The following is a 13,484-nucleotide window of genomic DNA, read 5'->3' on the forward strand; positions in this document are numbered from 1 at the left end:
ATTTGATTGCTTTCATTGATTTGGTGGTTGTAATTGGTCAACACGTGAGGAATTGGTAATGTTATATTTAATGAAATAAATGTTGTACAGAATTGGCTATGGAATTTAAGATAGAGACAACTGGGTGATTTGTTGTGTTACGTTACAATCTTATAATACGAAGTATATTGATTTTGAAATGGCCACTTTTACTTACTTTACCAAGTCAATCAAGATAATTACTGTATTACCTTATGGAAGTTTTTGTGAGTATGAATAATTTACTTTTAATCTAGAGTTGAGAAGTGCTGATCCAATTGCGATTATGGTTTTGATATTGTTGTTGTTGATTATCCTTTGTACTCGATCAAGACTCGATTATAATGCCTAATGGCATATACTTTGTACGCAATATCTCAGATCGTATAACAATTCAAAAATGTATAGCGGAAACAGAGCACTAACTGGTTCAGCGCGCAGCAGCAATTTTATCACAGGAACCAGGTTACTTTTTCGGATTAAGGGAGTCCATTTTTCATGAACTGTCACTCGAACATGGCCATGCTTCCCTTCACTTCCCTTAATAACTTCCAAGGGATTCCATAGTTACATAGTAGGCAAAGGTATCACAGATCTCAACAATGGGATGAGATTCCCTGTCCGACACTTCACCTTCACCTTCACATCAGTTCATCTATCTTCTTAATATGTGTACTTCGAAAGTAAGATTTAGTTCGCTCATCCCAGTGGCACTGGAATAAATTATAGTTGATATAACGAGCTGCTATCAGGCTTCCACAGACGTCTGCAATGTACTAGCCTGCAAACGAAGTTCCATCTGCTGATTTCATCTCTGAAGAATGGTTAATGCCTTGCTTCTTAAGAATGGAATTCACTTCAAACTGTGACAGGTCTAGTGAGAGTCAGAGTCTGAGATTAATAATGGAATTCACTTCCATGTACTTGTAATCTCATATACCCAAGTCATCTTTGAAATTAATAATCTTTCTTAAATTTTACCAGCAAGGTTGTTGATATGTACCGAGTATTTAGTACACCTGAAGGCTGGAGGAGAAGATATCCTTTCCATCGAATGGAGCCAGGTTAAGTTTGATGCAAGTCTTCTGGAGTTAAATGTACTTGTAATCTTTATGTGTACATTGAGCTGCATCTGCCGAGGTTACTATTCCCAGCTCCTGTGTCATAAGATGAGGCTTTGCAGGGTTTTCATCATCAGGGAGCATAATACAACTCGTATATTTTTAATAAACTTCACCCCTTTTGTGGAATATATAGCAAACACATAAATACACAATAAACACTTAATGATCAAAATTAGAAACAAAAATCACACTGGAAGTTGAGCTGATTTTATACTGAGCTTTGAAAACCAGTTATAACACAGATTGCATCACATCCAATTTGAAATTCTCAAGTTTTGGCATAGCTTGACAAGAGTGAGTTGATAATACTCTACTTGCTCATTGTAGATGAACTAATCAACTTAAGTATAATAAAAGGTACAAGTGGCAGTGACTAGAAATAAAGGAGGATACTTTTGTTGCTCTAATGCTAAAAGATACAATTCTCATTCAATACTGAAATTATGCCCACATTCTCAGATCTTTTTGGTACTCAGAATATCACACTGAAGTTTTGCTGAAAAGATGAGCAGAAAGTTTAGCTTTAGGAAAAAAAAAAGAATCCACCTTTTATCTTCTTTCCTTGTTCTTCGAAAATGACACGAAGGAAACATTAGGGTGCTATACTATCCAGAATCAATAAATCCTTTTAGTGAATGTCAATTCATGAAATTCTCCTTATCCCTAAGCATCTTTTAGCATAAGCTATAATTCAAGTACGTGTGTCTCCTAAAGAGTCGTTATAGCATAAACTATCTCATTCAGCTTTCTCACATAAGACAAGGAACTACTTCTTAGGAAAGCCACAGAGACGCAGCACGTTTCCAAAAGAAATTGCACAGCCCCACAGGACTTGACTGCTGGGTAGAAAATGCTTGTAAAAATCGCATGGTTTACAGAGGTGGGCTACAGATTACAGTTGAAGTTCATACATATGGTTCTGTCAATCTATTGCAAAGTATAAAACAGAAAACAGTAAGATAAAGCTTATCTGGATGTAAGGTGATTCCACATAACAGGGAAACACTTCAACTTCATTGCAAAATGTTAACACCAGTTAGTTGCTCTCCAGGATTGCACGACATTGACCATATCGAGTATACTCAAATAAAGTTGGAGTAGAGTGATGGAAACAACACCCAGTTCTGAAATCATGTAGACAATAAGATTGTAAAAAACGGCTATGGCCACTGGCTAGCCAGTACAGCAGAAGAAATAGAATATGGATGTACAGTACAGTAACAAAATATCAGCACATGCATTAGAAAAAAGATACCATAGTTGCAAAGTAATATAACCTTGATCACAGTATACATTAAAATACAAGTGCAACACAGGCTGCTAGCCTACTTCAGTTGCTAGTATTATTTTACATAATCTGATAGCTTCCATCGGTCCACTCGTCACTTGGCTTATTAAAGTTTGTAAAAGGTTCCTTTCTCAGTTTGAGAAGAAAATGGCAATCGCCCAGATTAGAAGTGGAAACCATTATTACAAGATGTGCCAACACACAAACACACACACACACACACACACACACATAATTATACATTATTAAAGCCTAAAGGCCATTACAACACAAAGAAGACATTAGAGGATTACCAGGGCCAAACAGATTATTTGGTTCATTGATCGAGTGCAGGAACCATATTTTAGTGGTCAATCAGTCGTCAGAAATCCGACCATTCCATGCTACTGTCACTCGAACAAGACCAAATTTTCCCTTAATGTCTTTCACAGTTTTACCATCCAACTGAGGAGGAAATTCAGCTGTCCCCTTGGCTATTTCTTTATTAGAACTAACAAAAATGTTAGCTTCAGTTATAAGGGATCCCGTAGTAGGCACACTGATCACAGCTCTCGACAATGGGATGGGTTTACCAGGGTTCACCTTCACAAACTCCTTGCTTGGCTTGTTAAACAGAGTACTTTGGTATTTAGCTTGCTCATCACCAGTGGAAAAATTATAGTTGCTATAACGAGCAACCAGGCTTCCATACACTTCAGCTGGGTTTTTACCATCCCCATTAATGAGCACCACTTCCACATTAGCCTGCACTGCATCTCGAAATGGGGTGTAGTACACTGTTGCAGACCCACTTCTGCCATTCACAACATTAGATAGACGCTTGTCATAGTAATCATCATTGCTGAGTTGACAAATATCCCATAAGAACAAGTCATTGCTTACTTCAACATCTGAACTAGGGTTATTGCCCCGCTTCTTGAGATCAAGACTCACTTTAAAGTATTGACTAACTGATGTGCAGCGAAAGGGCCCAGTGAGAGTCAGAGCCTCATTAGTTTTAATGGACTCGTAATCAGTCCTCTGTCGGTTGTAGAGATGAAGGGTACCTAAGCCATCATCAACTTGAATTGTTCCATAGATTTCACCAGCAATGTTATTGATATGAACAGAGAACACCTGGAGAAGAGGTAACCCTTTGCCCTGAATGGAGGTACCTGAATTAGCTGCAGCAGGAATTCCCATGAGTTGCAATTTACGAGTTGGATAGTTTCCTTTCAAGACAGCAATACACTTGGCTGCATCTGCTGAAGTGACTATTCCCAACTCCTTTGTCCTTGTGAGGATATTAGGCTGATTAGTCTCTTTATCTCGAGGTAGGCGGAAGTAAATGGCGAATTGGTCCTCACGTAGTAACATGTCTGAAAGATCGCCCCAATTTTTAATCAGAGGCTCCATCCAAGTCTCATCGAATTTAATATCTTTAAGTCCCTGCATCACTGGGGCGAAAGTATCAGACAGCTTCTGAAATCTAACTGTCTCCGATATCATAACAGCTAAAGCACGCAATGAGGACTTCCTGGTTTTGCTGTCTGTGGTTAAAGCAAGGTCAATGATGGTTTGTTTGAGTGTGCTGTAGCCCACCTTCTCAAGATTCTCTAGCTTACCAAGGTTATCATAGTTCTCACCAAAGCCAAGAGATTCAGAATGAGGAATTAACTTTAATTTGGCAGTGTCCCACTTAAACTCAAGCCAGTTGGTAGCTCCATCCATCCGATAGCCAATAATGTATAGGTCATGCCGTCTTATTTTCACAGTCAGAACTCGTTCTATTTGTTTAACATCTTTTGCTCGTAATTCAATGTCCATATATTGTGCTTCTTTCATAGTTGGAGGTGGATGCGGAAGGACAGGACGACCATGGGAAAACCTATTTGGATCCTTTGCCCAGTCTCGTACTTGTTGGATGAATGTCATGTAATTGTCAGTTGATATGTTGAATTTGATCATCCTTGTCAAGCCCCTGTAAGAAGGAAGTTTATGGAGATTTTACAATAACAAAAAGTTTTTACCCATAAATACACCATAATAGTAAGCTTTTCACAGTCACATTTGGTTCAGATAAATATAAGGAAAGGAGAAGTAAATTTAAGAACAATTGAAAACACATTTTTACATTGTTCTACCAAATCAGAAATTTCAGTTCCAAACAATAAAAGTAAAGGTACGAAGTTCTCAAAACTTTCCTTCATCTTCTTCCCTATTACCTTATTGAAGAGGTTTATAAAAAGGATAAAAGAATACTCCCACATAAAGCGGGTCATCTAGTTATTAAATTGGTTGTGTGCGTAATTCACAAGCATGCACAAGCTTTTTCAACAGCTTAACAGCATTACCGGATGTTACATTCAGCAGCAATGTGAACAGAACAGATGACATCCAACCTGTTTTCTCATCTTCTCATGAAATATTTAGGCAGGCATTTCAAGGTGGCTCAATACTCAAAAGCCTAGGTATTTCAGCAATGATTAGCCATCTATATGACAAGGTGAGATAATTTTACTCTTTAACTAAATAAGAATGCAAAATCAAGCCTAAATACAGATGTCCAAACATGATTTCACGCGTTACTCAAATTTCATGTACTGGCACTCTGGCAGCACCCTTGTCGGAGCTCAACAGTCTGACATGGGCTTGGACACCTTGGCATCTTATATTAAATTGTCCAGTTCGAGACATGGACACTTTTGTCAACACTATTAGGCTTTCATCACACCTAACCAAGGCTCAAAGCGTACTTTTTACAAACCTGGCTCAATTGTCAGGCATAAAATCTACACAGCTACTTTACAAAAAGTTAAATCTTATAGTTTCTGCCACCATTTTCTGATGTTTACAGAGGGCTCAGTGCCACATGAATGACAGGCGCTGAGACCCTTGTGATAGGTGTTGAGAAAGAGAAACAGTGAGGTTAATTTGTAAAAATAAATGAAAAGGTTTTTTTAGCAATTTTACTTTGACATTTAGCAAATCAAAGAAGAATCCAACAGTTTGATAGAACAGATCAGCATTTCTAGCTATGTTCATGATTTTGGAGGGAAAGAAATTCAATTATCAATACTTACAGGATGAAGATAAGACCAACATGCCCTTCCTAGCCAAATTTATGTGTTCTACTAGATTCTTATAAAAGGTTTGGTTGCTATGAAGTAAACTGCTAGCAAATTTAAATGCGCTTAGGCTCCAGGAATCCAGGTGATCTGGTTTTAGGAAGGTGGCGTCAGGATTTGGGAGAGTTTGAGATCTAATTGAGTTTTTTGTATCTCTCGTTTTTAGATTCAAAGATTTACTGGCCAGATAAGCAAAGCCTGTTAGATTGGGTTGATAACCAGATCTCAATCCACAAGAAAACCCAGCCACTTGGATGAGTAAACACTAAAAAGGTAAAATTATCCAGAAGGAAGCCACCACAATGACCCAACTATGAAATTGAGGTGATAAGAATTGAACCCCAAAAGTCCAAAACCTCATGGTTGGGATTTGTGAGGTGGGAGCTCAACCATTCAGCTCCCACTCAATTTTTCTTTGGGGTTGCAACAATACCTTAAATAATTACGTATTTACATAGTATATTCTTATAATCATATTTGATAAATGGTAGAAGAATTTGAACTGATTCAGAGGGAGGAAAAAAAAAAAATTGAAAAATAATGCTTCTGGGACAAATGAATTTTCCTCATTAATCAACATAAATATAGGATAGCAAACAAGAAACAATCAAAACTAAACCATCACAACATCAAACACACACCAAGGTAAGGATCAGCCAATCACCCCAGAGCCCCACTACTTTGGCTTTGCAGCTACACCTTGCTAACACCCCATTAACTCATATACTCGTGACAATCATCAACTTTGAAACTAGTGGCCACAATAGACATGGTAATGGAGATCAGTGGTAGCCAAATAGCAAGGTTTGTTCTTCATCACTCTAAAATTATATATTCATTGCAATGAAGATAAATAAATAGAAGGGATTACATACCTTAAGTAGAATAGCAGCTTCAAGAGTTTGTTTTCCTCTGGTCTCCAGCCCAGGTCTTTCCACACATGCAGTAGATAAACCCACTGCCCTCTTTTTATAGGCCAAGGATTTCCACACGTGCAGAAATAAACCCAAGTATGGATACCCCCCTCCCCCCTCTTCTGATTCATACAACAGTACAAGATCATAAACTAGTATAATCAAATTATTCCCTTTGTCCCACAGTACTTCAAATGTTAAAAATTGCAAGTCACAGATTTTAAAAACTAAAAAAAATGTAGGAAATGAGAGCAAATTATTGCATTTCTATTCATAAACAAGTAAACACTTCAAAAAAAAAAAAAAATTGTTTTTGACACCTGTAAACACGTAAAATTATACCTACAAGATTTATGCAAGAATATAATTTGCAATTTTAAATTTCTAGTACTTTGTATATTATTTTATAACAAAATGAAAAATAGTAGCATTAAGAAAAACAAAAATCAGATGTATCATTATTATGATAGGCATAATGATAGGCATAATGATACAGATCTGTAAGCTGCTATTGATCAGACCTTTGATGTTCTACATGATTAGTTTCTTGTTACTCAGTACATGTTCTAAATAGAGATTAACCTCATATAATCATTAGTGTTTGCATTGATATTCAAGTTTGAATTATATACATGCTATCTCTCCATCCCTAAACAAGAGTCATTTTCAAAGCTTTCTTTTGGTTCAAATTATTTTACTGCTCTGCAAGGCCAATTCCACAGTAGAATACTTTTCCTATTTTACTGTAACTGTCAATAATGATGCAAGATGCAACTACAGTGTTTCAAAATAAATGCAGCCAGTAAATTCTTAATAAACTTCACACTTTGTTGTAATATATACGCGCGAACGCACACACACACACACAAGCAAAGACATAAGTAAATGCTTCGGAAAAAAAAAAGACGTAAGTAAAACTCCAAAGTAGATAAAAAAAAATTTAATTCCTCAAGTTGAGTTGATTCTATATTGAACTTCATGTGATGAGAAATAGAAGATAGAGAAACAAAAGGTAAACATGTGGGTTTTAGCAAGGGTAAGGTTTTAACTTTTTGGGCATGCTTGGATTGAGAGTGATGTATTACTAGGGTAATAAAAGTCAAACAATATAAAATAAAAGAGAATTTAAGGAAGGATGAGATAGTGATGGTGTGATTGTAAGAGAGTTTGTGTAGTAATGGTGTGGTGAGAGGTGAAGAAAAGAGTACTATAAGAGAGTGAGGGATATCCTTGTGGCTCTCTAAGCACCAATAAAAAAAATTAAAAAAAAAAATAAAAAGAGAACTATAACCCCTCATTACGGGGGTAATAGTTATACCAGGGGGAGGGTGGGGAACTATTACCATCATAATGATTCCTCCATCTCTCTCTTTAGTTCATGACACAACTACCATATTTCATTTGTAAACACCTTATCTCCTATAATACCACTGGTAATCACTTATGTTTTTTCTAGTTTGACTTTTATTACCCCCTTAACTCATTATCCCCAAAATAAAATTGTTGCAATAATTGAAACTTCCCAAAATAGCATTGTTGTTAATTGTTACTCCTTTATTAATTAAGAACAAAGGAAGTATAATTTTTTTTTTTTTTTTGAAACGAAGTATAATTTTTTTTTTTTTAATGATGTGAGATTAGTCTAAACATATCAAACTTTTGTAATTGATCATTAAAGATATCAATGGTCAAAGTTTTGCGTTAGAAAACGTAATGTCAAACTTTTAATACACAACTTGCAAATTACGCAGAATCTCGACATTTTGAGGTTGGCAGAACTATATACACAAGAATCCACCTTTTTATCTTCTTTCTGTTTTCCTTTATATTCCTTTCAAAGAAAAAAAAAATTAAGATGCTCTCCTATCCAGAATCAATCCCTCTACCCTCGTAGTGCATATCAATTCATGAAAATTTCCATTGCATTCTAAAAAATCATTTAAGCATAAGTTACATAAAAATTTGTATCATTCTAAAGAGTCAATCAGGCATAAGCTGTCTCTTTCAGTTTAAGAGAGGATTTAAACTTCTAAACAAAAGAAACTACTGCTTAGGTTAGCAGCAGAGCTGCAGGCCTGCAGCACATTATAGACCAAATTTCACGGGACTTGACTACTCATCAGAAAATAGAAACTTGGCTTACATGAGTTGGCTACAAATTACACTACGTACTAGTTCATAACTTTGTATAAATAATATGTACTACGAAATATTCTCAGTATGTTCAATATAGGTGCATAATACAGAAAGAAGTAAACAAAACTTATCTGAATTAAAGATGGCTCCAAATAACCAAGTTATCATACAAGGGGAACACTTTAAGTCCGATGCAAACTCTTAGACCTGTTGCTTGCTATCCAGGATTAACACAGCTTTCACCAAGTTGAGTCTATTAAAAGCCAGTTTGAGTGGAGTGATTGAAACAATGCGCAGTTCTAAAATCCTGTAAACAATAAAATCACAATAAACAACAGATGGCTTCAAGAGCCTGTAAGCCAATATCTTGAACCAAAACAGCAGAAACAAATATATATGGAATACAGTATCGAAATTTTGACGTAAACAGCATGATACCTCAGTTGCACAGAAATATATCCATGGTTTATAGTTTAAACTAAAACATAAAAGCCACACAAACTGAAACTGAAGATCAATAACTGATGTACTATATCACAGTAATCAGACAAAGGCCTTGGTTTGCAGTTTGTTAATTTTTGGCAGTTGGCTTGCTTGACCAGCTGTTAGTAGCTACATCTATTCTTTTAGTCTGCTGGTAGCTTTAGCTATGATTATGTTTGATGAAGCCAGCTATTAGATGTTAGCCGATTTAAACTTTAAAATTTATACACAAAAGAATTTACTTATTTACAGCTATATCAGTCAGCTTAAAAGCTAGCTTTAAAGCAACTGGGGAAATATAAAAAATACTAAACATCTTTTTAGGCTGCTTGCTCACATGAAGTCCTGAAGAAACAAAACAATCAAAGCCAGCGACCAAACAATGCCAAACTAGATGTTCCATTAATTAGTTTGAAAGTTGAAACACCATAAAAATGTTACCCTGCCTCCCCCTTTGGAAAATATATACACCCACACAAAGATGCATCTAAAACAGACAAACAATATATATTATCATAAATAAATAAAACATAGAAGGAAAAAAACATAAAAAACATAGAAAAAAAAAAAGAAACAAAAAGAAAAAAAAAAGAAAAAAAAAAAAAAAGAGCAGCAGCAGCAACAACAACTAGAATCCTATTATCCCAATTCCCAACACAGCCCCTGCCACCAGCAGGGCTTAAAAAGTTGAGATGTATGCCGACTCACCCCTATAGACCTAACCATTCAAAACAAGTACAGAGTATATTAAGTCAAGAAAAGAATAAATTTCTCATAGATCCAACTTAGCAATTGTTCTTTCAGTATGCCATGATCAATTAATATTAAATGGCACGTCGCTGGGTATATCAATAGTCAAAACTACCAATTTCTTTTAGGGGTAAGGAACATGAGAGATAATTTACCACTAATCATGCATAATGCACTTCAATTCAGCGTTACCAATTTCTTCTAAAGCAAGATCATGAACTATAAAAAATCAAAAAAGGTTCCTAAAAGTTTAAACAGCTTCTCTACCTACTTGAAAAGGTACAGTTTTGTATAAATAAAATGGAAAAAAAATATATATGAAGTCAGCATTTTTCTATGTGGTATAGAGAGTTAGAAAATAGAAACCATGAATCTATCTTGAGATCTTACCTGAATACCCCATGATACAACAAACTAAGCTCCAAATCAATGGATGATATGCCTAACATTAAACTATTAGTTACATTCAATTATTCACAACCAACTGAACATTAACAAAACAACATAGAAATTTCACAGAAAAAACCTGAAGACTTTGAAGGCTACAGAAATCCTGCTCAGAGGGGAATAAAAGGATTGAACTACAATCAATAAAAGCAGAGAATTTTTTAGGCACAATCAGCAATCAAATGATATGACAGCAGAATCAATGTGCACAAACCTGAAGACTTTGAAGGCAGTCAACAGGTTTTAACATGGAGAAAATTAAGTTTAATCTTCAAGCCCTTATAGAATAAAAGAGCATTAATTTTTCAATGCAGCATAGCAAATCTTTTTTATTATAATGCCATTGCAGCATGCCAGTATAAGTAAAGTGTACAGGATATACAAAGGTAATATTTCAGGTTCTAGGTACATCTTTCAACAAAAAACAGCCTCAAAGAATGGAAAAACAAGAAAATATATCTAATCCTGGATATACAAAGGTAACTTTCAAGTACTACTGTTTTACGTACATCTTCCAAAAAAAAAAACAGTATCAAAGAATGGAAATGCAATAAAATAATATCTATTCCCAACAGTAAAACCTGTAAATTCCATGAAGCTGGGAACAGAATTCCTTTGGTGACCTCATCAATAACAAGCTGCTCGCAGAGCATATCCTAAATGATAGCTCGAGTACACAGTAGTATGTTATGCCCCAAGCTATCTGCTCCTCTCAATATGAATCAAATTAAGATTTTCGAACATACCAGCAATCAGTATACCAAGAATGTTGTGCACAAATCATAATGTACGTTCAAGAACAGTGTGGCAAGAATGTGACATGATTGGAACCATAGCTAATAGCTTGAAGGCTTGTGTCTGACATATTTGTCAGCCACTTTCTTGGACCACCAAAGTCCCCCATTATATTGTAGGCATATGAAGGCCAACTTATGCTGTTATTACAAGAACTTGAAGCTCCCATACGGATCATCTTCTGTGTCCTCTCAAGTGCTATGAGACTAGAGAAAGTAGAAAAGCTGTTCCCCACAAAAACATCTGCTCTTAAGCATACTTCATAGTCGATTGCTGACTTGATAAGATATGGGTATTTGTCATAAATCTGATTAACACCGAGCTTCTTTTTCTCGAAAGGAAGCAAGCCTTCTTGCCAGCCATTCAATATTGTCTTGTCTTCCAACAGACTATCTGCAACAGCTAGATAAACAACTGTTGGTGTGCTCAGCTCCTTAATGTTCCCTACTCGTTCGATAATTTCTTCCTTGCTGCTACAAATTTCATTGATATTGGCTCTTTGCTCTAGCTTCTTACAATGAATCATCCAGTCTTTCTCTATCCTCATATGAACAGCCATATAAGGCATAGGCTGCAACTTGGATCTGTCCCTATTAGCACCCTGACCTAGCTCAGGCGCCAATTGATCACCTATTGCTTCAGCCCCTACAGCTCTAATCTTAGAAACAACTCGATCTGCTTCTTTTGCAAACTCATCAACTAAAGCTAAGCACTCAAAAACCTTAGCATAGTCCATCACAGGCCAATGATCATGCCAGAGAAATGGGTTCTTCCCAACAATGCGTATGACTTCATACTGATCATACGGGTCTCTGCTGAATTCCTTTAATTGATCAAAGTCTCTCACCAATGTCCACTTTCTTCCACTCCCTTTCTGCAGCTCTAGAACTTCAGTCTGATTCAATAGCTCTGAGTACCGGCCCAACCGAACAAACCCATTGCAGAGAGAATTAAACTTCCTAAATTGGAACACCTTATCAAATGAAATGGGCTGCAACTGATCTATTTCCTTATAGAACAATGAAGCACTCAGACTCGGCATCAGAAGGGTCCGGTTTAGCATTCGAGCAGTGAGGCACGCCCTAGCAAATGCTATCTTCTGATTGTTTAACCCCCAAACAATTTGTGGAACCTCCACATACTTGCCTCGACGAATCCCATAATCCGTATCCTTTTCTAATGGCCGAGCACGAATATCACTCACAACCAGCTTCCCTCTCACATCAACCCCAGAAAAACTGGGGAACAAAACAGCTCTCAACACCAAAGCAGCAACAACCAAAGCAAGACACTTACAAAGCAAGGAATTTAAAGGGGAATGAGATAATTTCCAAACCTTGAAATCCCACAAATTCATGAGTTAAGGCAAAAATTCCAAATTACTTTCTCAAAAGCATCAACTAAAGACAAATCCCAGGTCTCAAAATAACCCAAACATCAAACATTATTGGGATTCTTCAAAACCCCAAAACACATGCATATGATCTCCAAGATTTTTTCATCTAAACCACAAAACCCCAGAAAACTCTACAAGCAACAATAACAAAAATCAACTTTCCAGCAAATAATAATCAACAAACCCACTTCAATCTTGCTTTCAATTGACCAATTTAGCAACAATTAACCAATACCCAGATCTCAAAAGACCCTAAATTGAACTCCAATAGAAAGATTTACCAAGAAAATTGCCAAAAGATTGGGGCTTGGAATAGAAAAAGACTGACCTCAAATGGGAAAATATTAGTGAAGTGTATTAACCTTGAATTAGAAGTAAGATGGAATGCAAATATTCTTTTTGAAAAAGAGAACCAAAATTCAGATCTCCGGCTTCTCGTGATGTTTCCTGGTCGTGGCCAGAAGAGCATTCACATGCATTTTACACTAATTTTAACGACACTTCCTTTTCCTGGCCTTCTGGTTGGGATGTTGGAATGTTTGAATTATGGGGTCCAGATTTATGGCTTTCTTAGTTTGTAAACCTAACTTCTATTTAGACTGTGATTGTTATGGTTCATGGGCAAGTTGATTCGACTCGTAGAGAGGGCCATATGGTTTATTGGTGGTTCATTATATGACTCACTCACTCTTAATGAGTGTCGTACTTGAGTATAGGTCAATGGATGTTTTGAAAGTGTGATGAATATTGTATTAGATGATTCTTCGTATTTGAATTTCGTAATAAGTTGGAAAAAGATCACAAACTTTTAAATAAATCGGATGTACAATAAATATTGTACATCCGTTATAAAGTTACCCCTAAAATAAGCAAAAGTTACCCTAATATGGATAAATGTTACCCTAACATAAATAAATGTTACAAAGTATTTATACTTTATTGATAAAAGTTACCCAAAAAATTGTAAAAGTGACCCTAAATTTGATAAAAAGTGACCCCCGATGTACAGTAAATTACTGTACACCG

At 36.0% G+C, this 13,484-nt stretch overlaps 1 protein-coding gene and 1 pseudogene across 6 annotated transcripts; both read right to left on the reverse strand.

The window, feature by feature from the left end:
• Positions 1–125: 125 nt before the first annotated feature.
• LOC145605992 (60 kDa jasmonate-induced protein-like) lies at positions 126–6,558 on the reverse strand. Of its 6 annotated transcripts, none has more exons than XR_014105182.1 (4): positions 6,413–6,558; positions 2,724–4,390; positions 1,022–2,266; positions 126–881 (listed from the first exon to the last, which is right to left on the reverse strand). XR_014105182.1 is itself a non-coding variant. In XM_081662058.1 (2 exons), the coding sequence occupies exon 2, from the start codon at positions 4,375–4,377 to the stop codon at positions 2,785–2,787; it is 1,593 nt and encodes a 530-aa protein (XP_081518184.1). In that variant the 5' UTR covers positions 4,378–4,390; positions 6,413–6,558; the 3' UTR covers positions 2,290–2,784. The 6 variants fall into 6 exon arrangements, 1 of the variants encoding a protein (XP_081518184.1); XR_014105184.1 differs by having other exon boundaries at positions 126–892; XR_014105185.1 differs by having other exon boundaries at positions 1,000–2,266.
• A 4,018-nt stretch (positions 6,559–10,576) lies between these two features.
• On the reverse strand, positions 10,577–13,002 carry LOC145605347 (O-fucosyltransferase 23 pseudogene; annotated as a pseudogene).
• Between the last annotated feature and the right edge of the window lie 482 nt (positions 13,003–13,484).

Source organism: Chenopodium album, chromosome 22 (genome assembly GCF_948465745.1).
Source record: "Chenopodium album chromosome 22, dcCheAlbu1.1, whole genome shotgun sequence".
Taxonomy (NCBI): Eukaryota; Viridiplantae; Streptophyta; class Magnoliopsida; order Caryophyllales; family Amaranthaceae; genus Chenopodium; species Chenopodium album.